General features: G+C 26.5%; 1 protein-coding gene and 1 pseudogene across 1 annotated transcript; both read left to right on the forward strand.

Annotated features, from left to right (window-relative positions):
- The first annotated feature begins 2,388 nt into the window (after positions 1 to 2,388).
- On the forward strand, positions 2,389 to 4,156 carry LOC132933187 (zinc finger MYM-type protein 1-like). The gene is made up of 3 exons (XM_060999504.1): positions 2,389 to 2,398; positions 2,456 to 2,590; positions 3,156 to 4,156. Exons 1-3 carry the CDS (start codon positions 2,389 to 2,391, stop codon positions 4,154 to 4,156), a joined length of 1,146 nt encoding a protein of 381 aa, XP_060855487.1.
- A 162-nt stretch (positions 4,157 to 4,318) lies between these two features.
- The window catches only part of LOC132934088 (uncharacterized), a 28,351-nt pseudogene continuing 17,206 nt past the window's right edge, over positions 4,319 to 15,463 (forward strand).

A 15,463-nucleotide genomic window follows, 5' to 3' on the forward strand; every position in this document is an offset into this window, starting at 1 on the left:
GCAAATTCTAATTCTTTTGTTATTTGCTAGTAAATAGTATTCAATAGACGAGTTTCTTCTTGATTGAATTTCCAAAGTTCTTTTTCGTGAAGTTGCTGTTACAGTTGTGTAGTTGGTTACGAATTGTGTTTTTGAATTTTTATCTAAGTCCCAGTATAACTTAAATACTTCATGTCTTTGATCATTTGTGAATTCACCACATTTCAATTTTGAATTATTTTCATTTTTAAATTTACAATTGCATGGTTCTTTCATAGTTTTAGCAGATCGTTTTATTTCATAATTCCATTTACCATCTATCAAATTATTGCCATTATATGCTTTCCCTTTTAATCTATTATGTTTGTTTGCATTAACAGCCCAATCTTCATGTTTAGCCTTTCTTTTTCTGGTTTTAACGGACTTGTTAGCAGGTTCAGCTATAGGTTGATCACTAGTTACAATCTCTTCAGAAAATATATTAAAGTCCGATTATCATTAATTATATTGTCAACGTCATAGTTTTCAGGCTGTTCATGAAAATGTGAATCTAAAATTTCACCTACTACATTATCATTTACAGTATTTTCTAATTCGTTGCTAAATTCGATTATGTTTTCTGTTATATACTTATCAACATCAAAATCTATAAAATCAAATAATATTATTTATATTTACCTATATAGAAAACTGTATTGTCAGTAAAATAATACAACCTTCTAAATTATCATCTGCCTGTAAGTTATTAGAAATTACAGGGGTATTGCTATTAACAGCTTTAGAAATATCTGTTTGTATATTTTTTAAAAGCTTAGTTGTATTGGAAACAAATACTTCATCATGCATTTGTTTAGTTAAATTAGAAGTGGTAAATTTATGGTTTTTAGCCATTGACAGTAACTTTTGACTTCTAGAAGACATTTCTTACCGATAGCTTTACTTAATAAATAATATATCACATAGTAATTATTAAACACTATATTACAATTAACTAACTAAGAAACAGTATAATATATTATTATAAATTAAAGTTAAAACTTAAAAATAATTAACAAACTTAATGTTATTTTGATAAGAATAATATTATAATATTTTATTGATATGGAGATACGACTTTTTCATGATCTCATCATATATTGGATATACGACGATTTCTAATTATCAATTTCTTGGAGGATAATATTATAAAATCGGAAATTTGATTGTATCAACAGACGCAGTTTTTTTTTCTTTATTTTATGAGTAAATAATCCCAAAATGACAAAAAATGGAGATACGACTTTTGCAAATTAGGTCGACGATGTCTGAAATGGGTGGGTGGTGGGTAGCCGGTTCCGGGTGGATGTATAATTGTAAGATCTCAACATAAATATCATGACAAATATTATAATTAGTATAATATAATATAATATGCAGTATGCTAGTATACTACCAAGTCACTGTATCGACATGCGTGTGTTGTCGTAGTTATTTTAGTTCTGTTTTATCTAATCCAATAACAATTATAATAAGAATTAAGAATACAAACTCGGCACTATAAAATGTATCATGCATGTTTAGTAAGTAATATGCTCCGTATATTTTTCTATTTATATAAAAACTACGGAAATCCCAATATGTTACATCGATTGTGCCTGCGACCCTCACCGTCACACCATTACTATAACAAAAATAATATGGTCGACATTGGTTAGATATACACACTAACACAGTTACAGTTTATAATTTATATTATTACTTATTAGTTCTAGAGCGTATAGCGTATTTGATTAATGGATAATTTGATAATCATAAGCATAACGTTTTGTTTTGTACTTGACAATGTTGACTCAGAGATTTTTTTAAATATTATTCCGTGGTTTTGTGCAGACGTGCAGTTAATAAGTATTTTTAATTTTATATATTTCTTTTAATTTATTAAATTCTTACAAAATATCAAATTTTTTTTTTTTCAAAAAAAATTTGTCTAGGGGAGGGCAAAATATTTTCCTTTTTAAATTTTTTGTTTTACTATCCTATTAGTAATAAAATATTGTTTTTGATGTTTTCTTTCATATTCATATAGGTAGTAGATGTAAAAATTATTTATGAATTATTTATAGATATTAGATATTAAATATTATTGCTAATTACTAGTTAAAACTTTATCTTACAGCATTAACTTTAATTAATTTTTTATATAATTTTAAATTAGCAAATGCATTTGTTTTTATAAATAAATTGTTTATATTTTAAATATTTTTGTTAATCATTTTTTATATATATTATATATTATAATATTTTTAGCAAACTGTCATAAAGCTCAGTGTTGGTTTATTAAAAAATTGTTTTACATTTTTAAGATTTAAGTCTTTTATTGCCGAGAAATATGTGTACTGAAACTGAATCATCAAACTTGAGTATTGAATCATGGGTTCAGGTATAAACATAATTAAGATATTTATTTTATTAAATAATAAAATTATACATTTTATAGTTGAAGAGCCTGAGTTAGAAGTTAAAACAACGCGAACGCCAACTAAATCTTCTCATGATTTAAGTCATTTAATGCTGAGAAATATGTGTACTGAAACTGAATCATCAAACTTGAGTATTGAATCATCGGCGTCAGGTATAAATTTTAAATATAAATATTATTTATAAATTTGTAATTAGATAGCTGTGTATTTTTTATCCATTTTTTTTTTTTTTTATTAAGTTTAGTGGTATGATTTTTTTGTAGTTTTAATAATTGAAATAGTTTATATTAAAAAGTTTAACTACCGTCAAATGTGGTGAATAGAAACAGTTATTAACTTCTAAAGCTTGTAGCATCTTAAATATTTTACATAGAATAATGAGTAGTACTTTAAAATATGGGTCTTTGCGAGTATTTTATTATAGCACCATTGATAACATTTAATATTTAATGCTTGATTTTATATATTTTTTTAAGTGTTTTATTTCTATTTACCTGCCGAGTGGGGTGAAAAGAAACATGTATTGTTTTTATCAACTTTTGCGATTTAAACTCGTAGAAGGTGAATAAAAACAAATACTTAAATTTTTAAAAATATTTACTAAATATTTAACACTTAATCAGTTATAATAGTTCTTTTACTGTTTATGTAAGTTAAGTAATAATTAGTAGTAATTTAACAAAATTAAAGAATAATAGATAAAATTTATTATCACAGATAAAACCACAGTAATATTTGATGATGATCCTGGTAAATGGCCAAAGTTGATACCCAGTGGTTTAAAAGGTTATTTCTTAAATCTTGGTGTTTGTCAGCCTTTCCCTATGGAGTTGAGTAACTGGCAGTTTCCAAAAACAAATGACTCTCATGGCAGTGTTCGTTGTTTTCATGAAAAATATTATTTTAAAACACAGTCATGTGGTGAAATTATCAAACGTTCGTGGCTATCATACTCATCATCTCTTGACAAAGTATTTTGTACTACCTGTAAAATATTTGGTTTGCCAAAAGCTCAAAAACTTACAATTGCCTCAGATGGGACTGGAGATTATAGAAATATAAAAAGAAATATTGAAAACCATGAAAGCTGCAACAATCATATTCAATCTGTTTTAAGTAGAGTATTGTATGAAAGTCACAATCGTATTGATGCACAAATTATCCAAGGTTCTAATATACAAGTTTCTGAAAACAGAGAAATACTTAGGGTTATTATTAATTCTTTAATATTTATGGCTCGACAGAATATTGCACTGCGAGGTCATGATGAATCGACATTTTCAACCAATCAAGGAAACTTTTTAGAATTAATTAAAATGTTTGCCAAGTATCATCCAACCTTACAACACCATTTAAATACAATTGAACAGCACAAACGAAATCGACTTACATTCTTATCACACGATACCCAAAACAAACTATTAAGTATATTATCAAATATTGTTCGTTCAAAAATTTTGAGTGAAGTTAAAAAAGCTGGTATATTTTCAGTAATAATTGATACCACTACTGACGTATCAAAATTAGAGAAATTTTGCTTAGTTGTCAGATATGTTTTTGATGGAGAAACCTATGAACGTCTTCTATTTCTAACAACCACCCAAGATGCATCTGGATTTGGCATGTTTCAGGTTTTTTGTAATATAACTGAAAACAATAATTTGAACTGGAAAGAACATCTTTGTGCTCAAGAATATGATGGCGCAGCATCAATGTAAGGAGTGTATTCCGGTTTGAGAACACATATACAAAACCATAACCCACGAGCAATTTATATATGGTGCTTTGCACATGTACTTAATTTAGTCATTGTAGACACTTGTAACATATATTTAGAAACTAGGAACTTTTTCGGCGATGTACAGGCATTAAATGAATACATGAAAGCTCATAAAAGAACGGCAAAATTTGTAGAATTACAAAACAAGAACTATCCAAATAAACCTATACGCCGTCTTAAACATTTTTCGACAACTAGGTGGACTTCTCATGATAGAGCATTAACTGTAATATTTGAAAAATATAAAGCATTAGTACAAACATTAAAATTTTTGCAAACTTCTGATGATTCTGACCGTGACTCTTTATCAAAAGCAACAGGTTTAGAAACAGCTATAAACTCTTATATGTTTGTTATTACAATGATTTTTATTCAATTACTTCTCCACTGTCTAAATATCTTCAGTCTAAGAACTTGGATTTTATACAAGCATTAGCACTAGTCGACGATTCCAGAAAAAGGTTGCAAAGTCTTAGAACAGACGAAGAATATTTGAAATTAGTTGACGAAACTAAATTGTTTGTAAATAAAAATAACGTACGTGAGACAGAGTTTAAAGTTCTCCGACCAAGACGGCGGAAAGTAATGCCAGGAGAACTTGCTGTGGATGAAGTAAGTTTATCACCTAATGACCGTTATAAAACTGGATTATATTTTATTGTCCTTGACGCTATTGTAATGTCCATTTCTACGAGATTCGACCAGTCAAGAGAAATATTAAAAGATATATGTCTATTATCTCCTCAACGAATTTTGAAGTACAGTGATGGTATAAGCAAGACATTACCAGAGGATGCATTTAATGAAATTGAAGATTGGTTACCTGGGATTAATATAAACGATTTAAAAAATGAATATTTAACTTTGAGCTCATCATTAACCCTTTATAGGGCACAGAAAAAAATATCGTACGATTTCTACCAAATTTTCAAATTTACTTCTTAACAGATGTAAGTTACTGTAAAAAATGTAAAAAAAATTGTAACTTTATTTGCATTGGTAAAAAAAGGGTGGGGAATAATTTCCCACTGAGCACTTAGTGTCATAGTTATGGACCATGGGCAGAGGGAAATAATTTCTCACTTAACACCATACTACAATTTTTTTTAATTTTAACTATTTTTATGCAAACAAATGTATATATGACATGATAAATAGGTATTTAATTGTATTTTAAGATTTATGACACCTGAAGATACAAATCTTCTCAACTGATAAAATATATTCTCATGAGATTATAGTAAACCTTATACTTTATTATAACAATAGAAAAAACAAAAAAATAATTAATAATGAAAACATAAATAAAAACCTTTGTAGAATTATCTTGATTCATACATTTCAGACCACATAATATAAAATTATAATAAAAAATAAATAAAATTAACTTTCTAAAAAAAAAACAATATCAACTGTAGTACCTAATTTGGCAATAAAATCAATATAATGTACTAAGTTTTATGGTATTCAGCAAAACAATCTTTGCATAAAACTTTGTTGCAAGTTGCACACATTACATTGGATCTTTTGTCATGTTTTTTGGTACTACATCTAAAACAGCGTCTATATGTAACAATTTTAGTTGCAATATGTGGTTCAAAGGTTGAAATTACCTCCACAATTGATTTTGACCTTTTTTGGGATGGTGATATAGTAGGTCTTTTACGAGATGAATAATTTGAAATGAGTTCATTTGCTAATGTAGATCTAAACTCTAAATGTTTCATATATTTTGTTTTATGACTATTGCAGCTTTTTTTATACATCAAAAATGAATTTACTATAGATGTATCTAATAAATAATAAAATATTTTTACCCACCAACGGCGTGATTTTTGACAAATACTGTAGGAAGCCATATATTGGTCAAATTTATCAACACCCCCCATATATCTATTGTAATCTGCAATACTAGATGGACATGAAATTGCTATCTTTTCACCTCTAGAATTTTTTCTGTGTACAATTTCTGAGTGGGAAGCATTATGCATACTGCTAATTACAGTTACTGGTTTTGAACCCCTGTCCTTCCATCTACAAACACTGATATCATCACACTGAGCAAATTCAATATCTCCAGGCTTATAAAGTGAATCTTTTTTCATTAAATCTTTTGGGTAATATTTTTTATTTATTCGAAAAGTCCCACATGAGAATATATCATTATTTAATAACTTTTTAGCAAGTGGCAAACTAGTAAAAAAATTATCAAAATAAATGCAATGAAATTTCATTTCTAAATATTGGGATAGATTTAGTACAACATTTTCTCCTAATCCAAATTCTGTTAAATTATTACTGTTTTTACCAGTATAGATTTCAAAATTAATAAGGTAACCACTTGCAGAGTCAGCATGGGCATTACATACTTTGAAACCTCTTTTAATTGGCTTCATTGGCATGTATTGTTTCATCCCTGATCTACCCTTGAAGGCAATCATACTTTCATCAATTGATAAGTGCCTAGAGGGACATTCTAAACTTGAATACATTGTTTGTAAATGAAAAATTAATGGTCGAACTTTAAATAACTTATCAAAATAAGGACCTCGAGGGGGCATTTTAGAATTGTCATTTATGTGCAAAAATCTTACTAACTTTAAAAACCTTTTTACTGTCATAATACTTGCAACTCTATAACAATAAAAGTGTTTATCATTAGACCAATAATGACGAATACTTGGTAATGAATTGAAACCCATAATTATAAGTATCCCGATGAATGCTTTAATTTCTTCAGGAGTTGTATCTAACAAATTATTAATTTGTTCAGCATAAAGATTTGATTCTCTAACAATTAAATCAATAAGAGGAGAAAATATTTTTTCCCAAATGTTTACTGGAGTTAATTGAAAAATATTATCACTTATAGGACTTTTCATTTGGAAAGTTGATTTTGAAAAATGTTCAGGTTGTTTACCAATTTTTGTAAAATGAAATGTATTAGTGTTGGAATCTTTTCTCAATTCATTATCTACATAATTACTAGTAGATCCTTCATTTGAAATATTTCTTTCATTCAAATCAGTATAACTATCATCAGCATCGTCATCACTGAAATTAATATTAATTTAATTTGATACAGGACATGGCTGATAATCTTTGTCTTTATCCGTATCATCTGCATCTGACTCAGAATTTGAATCCCATTCATCTGTAATATAAGTTTTAAATTATGTACATGCATGACATAAATAAGTAAAAACTAAAGATTCATACTTAACACATCTGAAGCTGTCTCAACAATTTTGAATAAGCTTCGTCTAGTTCTAGAATTACAACCACTTGAAGATGGTTTATCTTGATCAGAAATACTGGCATTCACTAAGAAAAAATATAACAATTTATAAACATATTCACAACTTTTATTATTATATTTTAAAAGTACACTTTTATTGATTTTATAAATTATAAATTTTATTATTATTATAAATATATATGTACATAAAACAAATAAATATACAATAAATACATATTTTATATAATATATTACAATTTATTTATAAAACATAATAAAATTAATAAAATATGTAAAAATAACTTGCCTAAAGTAGTAGTACATTGTCCATGAAGATCAATATTTTCACATTGATTAGTTGTTTGCATATTTGATCTTGTTCTTTTACCTAAACACATGTAAAAATTATAATATTTCATAAAAAATAGCATCTGCCTAGTGCCTATTTTAGATTCATAATTTGATATTGGAAATTCTATATATTACTACCTAAGGATGTTTTTTGTCGACTAATTGGTGTAATATCATCAGCATCAGAATCTCCACCAATGTCTGAATCTATTGCCATTTCATCTGTTATATTAAATAACTCATATAATATATCATCATCCTTAAGTTTATAAGCCATCTGCAATTAATGTAAAAATTAAATTGATTATTCATTAAAAATTCACAATTAAGTGAAAATATTAAGTTTGTGGTGTATGTAATACACTTACTGTGTATATATATTGATTCCTTAAGACTTATTTGTTAAATTGATACATACTTTGAGTTCCTAACAGCAATCAATCTTCTGTTGTAGTCGTTTTAGTTTGAATAAAAAAAAATTGATATGAAAAATGTGTCACGAACAATTAATAATAATAGTACTTGAAGTACGATATGATATTTCATTATCACACTAAAATAAAGAACAAAAACTAAGCTATTTAATCATACTGATAACAGATAAATTAAACGATTTCATCAACAATAAATTTCAATTGAAACAAAATTATAAATAACTCTCGGAATAATCAGATACCGTGAGTGTGCAGTGGGAAATTATTTCCCACCTGGAACGTTTTATTTCAATAACTCATTACTAGAGTGCGCTAGGGTAAAAATTCCTATATAATAATAAAAACAAAAAATGATGAACATTCGTTTGATATAAGTGGGAAATTATTTCCCTACGATCACAAGCTACAGGATTTTTTTTTCTAAGGTGGGTGTTGCGGCTGGTACGCCCGACAAATTATGTTGTGTTCTCTTTGAATACATCTAAAAAGTTATTTAGATCAGGTAACGATTCATTTTTTATGGGAGTAAATCCGAATAACTTGTCCAAGTGCGCATAAAGTATAAGACGTGTACTGTCAAATCAATGCAGTGCGTTCCAGGCAACTTCGTAATTGGGACCAGTAAGAGGGACCGAACGTACCACAGTACTCGCACATCCGGAGACTGAAGCAATTAAATAATGAAATCGCTCAACACTGTTAAGATCTGAATTTTCGTGGACAAGCGATGTGAATGTGTCACGATAAGACCGCCAATTAATTATGTCACCATTAAAGTGCGCTAACTCAATTTTTGGTAAATTAATGTGAGAACCTGATCTGATTACCGTATCCAACTTACAACCGGCCACCGCACCCGCCACGGCTTGTATAGAATAGTATTGATCGGTGACAACAGTTTCAATGACACTATGTTCCCGTATGAACTCCTCAATCCGCCCTAGCTCTACCATTTGATCCATAACGTGCTCCTAGTCGAGGCGAAAATCTGACATGAGTGTTTCCAAATCCCGTTTACGTGCATCGAACATAAGTTTAATTGACGGATCAGAGGATTTGAGCATTTGAGCATTGGATGCATTGGAGCTAAAAACTGAATTACAACTTTGGAAATCAAGTTGGATTAGAAAAAAAAATGAAGGTAATTAAATTAATAGGTAGTATAAAAACTTTTTAAAATTGAATAATGAGTAAAGTACACATAATATTTTTTTCTCTTTTATTTTTAGGTGAATGTATTGACTGTGATGCCATTAAATGTATTTCAGATTGTAGTGAAATAGTTTTTCCTAATATTAAAAAACTTCTTGGTATAATGGCTTGCTTGCCTATAAGTGTAGCATCTGCTGAACGATCCTTTTCTACTCTAAGACGGTAAAATTTTATCTTGTCATACCTATTTTTTAGTTAAATATTTGTATTCTATTATAATAATAGAATACAAATATAATAGATTGCCTTATAAGTTTTAAAAATATTTATAGGACTAAATATTATTTTTAAAAAGCAATTGAATGCTTAATGCTTTTATACTTTCTACTGCTTCAGTACTTTAGTTTAAAAAAAAAGTTCTTAAATGTCAAACATTTATAGAACCTATCAGCGTCGGGTTACCCTACAGGCAAAACAATCAGGTGATTGGAGCGGCAAATTTGTTAGGGCGGCAAATTTGCCGCACTTAACAAAAAAAATGTATTTATAAAATTATATTATAACGTTTTATAAGATGAGTATTAGCAACTATGTTATTAACTCAGTAAAATACTGAAATGGTTTTGGTGACTAGAATTGTTATTACTAGAATTGTTATTATTAGCGAATCTATGTTTTTCCCGGAAACGGTTTATATTAAATATATATGATTACACAATACACATATTATACATTATGGCGATAGCCGATATGAACTAGACGAATGTAGTTCTAGAGCAAATGAAGTAACTCAGAAAACAACTGGAAATGAGACATTCTGGGTATGAAAATATTTACGATAAATTCAAATTTTTGATCAACATAGACAATAAGTCAATTGATACCGATGATATTGTCCAAGGAGCCAACAAACTCCAACAGTTTTATGAAACGGACATTGACGAAACCACATTTACTCAAGAATGCATACATTTCAAAACTTATATGCAAAATGCAACAGAAAAAAAACAACAACATCAAAGTTTGTTTACATTTTTTAATGTAAGCATCGCTTTGAGAATATATTCCTGTATGGCGGTTACTAATTGTTCAGCAGAGAGATCGTTTTCGTGTCTCAAAAGAACCAAAACGTATTTGAGATCTACAATTGGCGAAAATCGATTAAATAATTTGGCTCTCCTTTGCATTGAATCTGAATTAGTGTCGACAATTGATTTTCAAGACTTAATCGAAACATTCGCTAACTTAAAAAGCCGAACAAAAATATTTTAATAAATTTATTATATAATATTTATAATATTTTAATAATATTTGACGATTGTATTAAATTTAATATAATAAAGAATTATTAAACTAACAATGTATTTCTATATGTATTTTGTTTTAAGTATAAAATGAAAGGGCGGCAAATGCCCTGCTTGTAGGCGGCAAATTACTTAATCCGCCACTGGAACCTATTATTTATAAAGATAAATTAATAATCTACAAAATTGGCTTATAAATCTAGGTACCTATACACCTAGTACCTACCTATTGCTGTCTGCTTTTTAGTTATTTATATTTATTATTTGCTTTATTTTATGCTTGTGCTGTAGACTAAAAACATGGCTACGTTCAAAAATGGGCCAGGATCGCTTATGCGGGCTTGCACTATTGCACATTTATCAAGAGATAAATATACCAGTGGATGAAATTATTGAACGATTTTCTCGTATGAAAAACAGAAAATTAGACTTTGTATTATAAATTATAATTATAATAAAATTATTTTATAACATGCATTATACTATATTATTAAATTAAACAATAATTTCTTTTTTATGTACCTATTAATATTAAAATGTTTTATTTCATAGGTATTTTATAAGTATGAAATTTCCGTTAGGTTAGATTAGCTGTGACGTAAATTTTTAAGATATTTTAAGAATAGATAAAAATATATTTCGCCCCCCCCCCCCCCCCCCCCGTAAGAGAGGCCTAGGTACGCCACTGGATCAGACTCAACTGTCTTCGATAAGTTGAACAAGATTAACATCTGATTAACATGCTTATCTCGTTTAACAATAGCGCGCTGTAAGGATCGCTCAACACGTTCCTTTTCTTGTTGATCTGTTGGCGCTATCGCGCAATATTAATACCTACGTATCTAGATAGCCACCACGCACGCTACCATACAACAATACAATAAATAGACTCGAGACAGCTATGAACACCAAGATGATGACTAAAATTCACTTGTTTTATCGAATGGTTAAGTAAATTAATTAAAGTGGACTGTATTTTCGATATCCGGCCCGAAGGACCAAATGTTGCGGCTGGTACGCCCGACAAATTATTATTGCTCAGGAGATTACCAACAATATAGGAATATCAATGAGATATATAATAATATGTAAATAATATTCGATAATAATTATAATAATACAAATGACGCCTTAACCTATGTTAGTACCCTTAACTCGGGCGTTCACAGACGATCCACCGTAATAATTACAGCACATATAAAATATAGACAATTCAATAATAGGTATAATAATAAGATAAACAATAATAACGATACTATCACGGTACGACCTGACGCTGGTGATATGGCACCGCGGCGGAACAGCTGGTTTATGACGACGGTGTGATATCACGTGTATGTGCGTGTGTGCCAATGATAATATTATATAATACTTGAACGGCTGGCTCGCGCTGCGCTTTCGCGGACGGGCGACAATGATGAGCCGTAAAAACACTTAGGTAATGCATTCGCACTGCGACGAGGGACGGGCGATAATGCATAAACCGAGCGAATTTCAGTCGTGCGAAAAGTCGGACTGACGACGGTTGCATGCGTATTACACTACTACATGCGTACGAATCACGGTTGTACGAGCAGCCGACCGCGACACACTCGTTGGGGCAACCACACCGGTACTGGAGAAGCGTACGCGGAGTCACCGCCGCCGTGACCGGTCGGCCGACAGATAAGCTTATCGGGCCTTTGGTGGTGGACACGGCGTGCAGGTGCAAACGTTGATTGTGGCGTCAACAGTGGGAAATAATTTCCCTCTACCCTATAAAGGGTTAAAGGGTTTACTTGATAGCTGTCCAACTATAATGGAATTTAATTTACTAAAAGTAAAAAATCCAATATAAAGAAAATTATTTAAAAAAAAATTTACCTTAAAAAATAATAAATTTCATATTAATCTAAAAAAAAAAAATATTAAATAAAGAAAATATATATTTTATAGAAAATAAAAAATTATTAAGTTCAAAAAAAAATCAAATTCTAAAAAATACCTAAACATAAAATCATAAATATAAAACTTATTTGACTTAAAGTAGAAAAAGCAATAATTTTCTTTAAATCAAATTCAAAAATTGCATTTAAACCAGATATTAATATAGTTAAACAAGAAATTACTATTAAATAATTTAAAAAAGAAAAATTTAAAAAAATTTCATTAAACCGAATTATTAAATAAATACCAGCAGTTACTAAAGTAGAAGAATGAACTAAAGAAGAAACAGGTGTAGGAGCTGCTATAGCTAAAGGCAACCAAGAAGAAAAAGGAATTTGAGCTCTTTTAGTCAAAGAAGCAAATATAATTATCAAACTAATAAAAAATAAATAATTTAAATTTCTATAATAATTAATTAAAATAAAATTTCAAGAACCAAAATTTAATATTCAAATTATAGATATAATAATAAATAAATCACCTAAACGATTTAAAATAACAGTTACCAATCCCGAACTATAAGATTTTTTATTTTGATAAAAAACAACTAAACAGAAAGAAACCATTCCTAAACCATCTCAACCCAACAAAATTCTAATTAAATTAGGACTAAGAATTAAAAAAAATATAAACATAATAAAAAAATTTATTAATATTAAAAATCGATTCTTATTAAAATCATAATTTATATATTCTATTCTATACAATAAAATTATTGAAGAAATCAAAAATACAAAAGAAATAAATATTAAAGATATTCAATCCAATAAAATAACATATAAAACTATACAAGAATTAAAAAAAAAAATATATACTCAATAAAATAAAATTTATCAAAATAAATTAATAATAAGCCTAAAATAAAAAAAATAATAAATGATATAAAAAAAAAAAAAATTAAATTAAATTATTTAAATATAACATATAATCTTTAATTCCACAAATTAATATTTTAATTAAACTATTTAAATAACAAAATAATTCTATAATTAAAAAAATTATATTCAAAGGTAATCAATGTATAAATAATAATAAATATTCTGTTAAATTAATATAAACTAAATAATTTATATTAAAAAATAATTTACCATATTGAGTATATAAATATAAATAAAGACTATATAAAAATATTAAAATCATAATTAATAAATAAAATATATAAAAATAATCTAATCAAATTATTAAACTAATTAATAAAAATAATTCACCAAATAAATTTAAAGAAGGAGGAAAAGATATATTAGAAGAACATAATAAAAATCATCAAAATGATAAAAAAGGATAAATATTAATTAAACCTTTATTTAAAAACATTCTACGACTTTTAAAACGTAAATAACAAATATTTCTTAAACAAAATAATCCAGAAGAACATAAACCATGACCAAATATTAAAATTAATGAACCAAAATAACCTCAATTATTTAAAGTTAAAAACCCAATAATAACTAAACCTATATGAACAACAGAAGAATAAGCAATTAAAATTTTAAGATCTCTTTGAAAAAAACAAACTAATCTTAAAATTATTATTCCTAATAAACATAAAGAAATTAATAAATAATTAAATTTAAGATTAATCTTAAAAATTAACATTAAAATATGATAAATACCAAAACCACCTAATTTTAATATAATACCAGCCAAAATTATTGAACCACAAATAGGAGCTTCAACATAAGCTTTAGGTAATCAAATATGAAATATAAATAAAGGTATTTTAACTAAAAAAATTATTATTAAAAATATATAAAAATAAAAATTTAAATTATTTAAATAATCAAAATAATACATAAATATAAAATTAAAATTATTTAAACTTAATAAACATGAAAAAAAAGGTAAAGAAAAAAAAATTATATAAATAAATAAATAAAATCCAGCTTTAAAACGCTCATATTGATATCCTCAACCATAAATTAAAATAATTACAGGAATTAAATTAATTTCATAAAAAATATAAAATAAAAAAAAACTATTTCTAAAAAAACAAAAATAAAAAATAATAACAAAAATAAATATTAATAAATTAAAATAATTAAAATAATTATTTTTAAAATTAAGTTTAGAAATATAAACTAATCTAATAATCCAAATACCTAGTATAAATATTAAATAAGAAAATATATCTATACCAAATAAATATCTAATATTTAAAAAATAATTGAATATTGGAATCTTAAAATATATAAAAAAAAAAAAAAAAATTCTGGGCTAATCATCATCTTTTAACCTTCAAGCTAAAAAAAATCATTCTAAAAATAATTAATATTAAAATTATTAACATTGTAAAATTATTAATGATTTTATATAATCATTTCCATATATACGAACTATTAAAATCAAAATTGTTAAACCTAATACTCTTTCACTAATACAAAAAATAAAAAAAACTAATAATAAAATATATTGCTTAATAAATATTATTAAGTTTAACAAAAACAATAAAGATAAAATTAATAATAAATATTCTAATCCTAAAAGTATTATTAATAAATGATTAAAATTAAAAATATAAAATAAAACTCCAGAAAATAATATAAATATTAAAACTAAAATAAATAAATTTATCATTTTAATAGTTTAAAAAAAACATTGATATTGTAAATCAAAATTATAAAATTATTTAAAATAAATCAGTATAAATATATACATATTATCATTAATCTCCAAAATTAATATTTTAATTAAAATATATACTGAATTTTAAAAATTATTTTATTAACTAATTTAATTATAGCAATTATATTAACAATAATGAAATCACCTATTAGATCAAATTTAATTATTTTAATTCAAACAATAACTTTAACTATAATAATTAATTTAATTAATAAAAC

Source organism: Metopolophium dirhodum, chromosome 1 (genome assembly GCF_019925205.1).
Source record: "Metopolophium dirhodum isolate CAU chromosome 1, ASM1992520v1, whole genome shotgun sequence".
Taxonomy (NCBI): Eukaryota; Metazoa; Arthropoda; class Insecta; order Hemiptera; family Aphididae; genus Metopolophium; species Metopolophium dirhodum.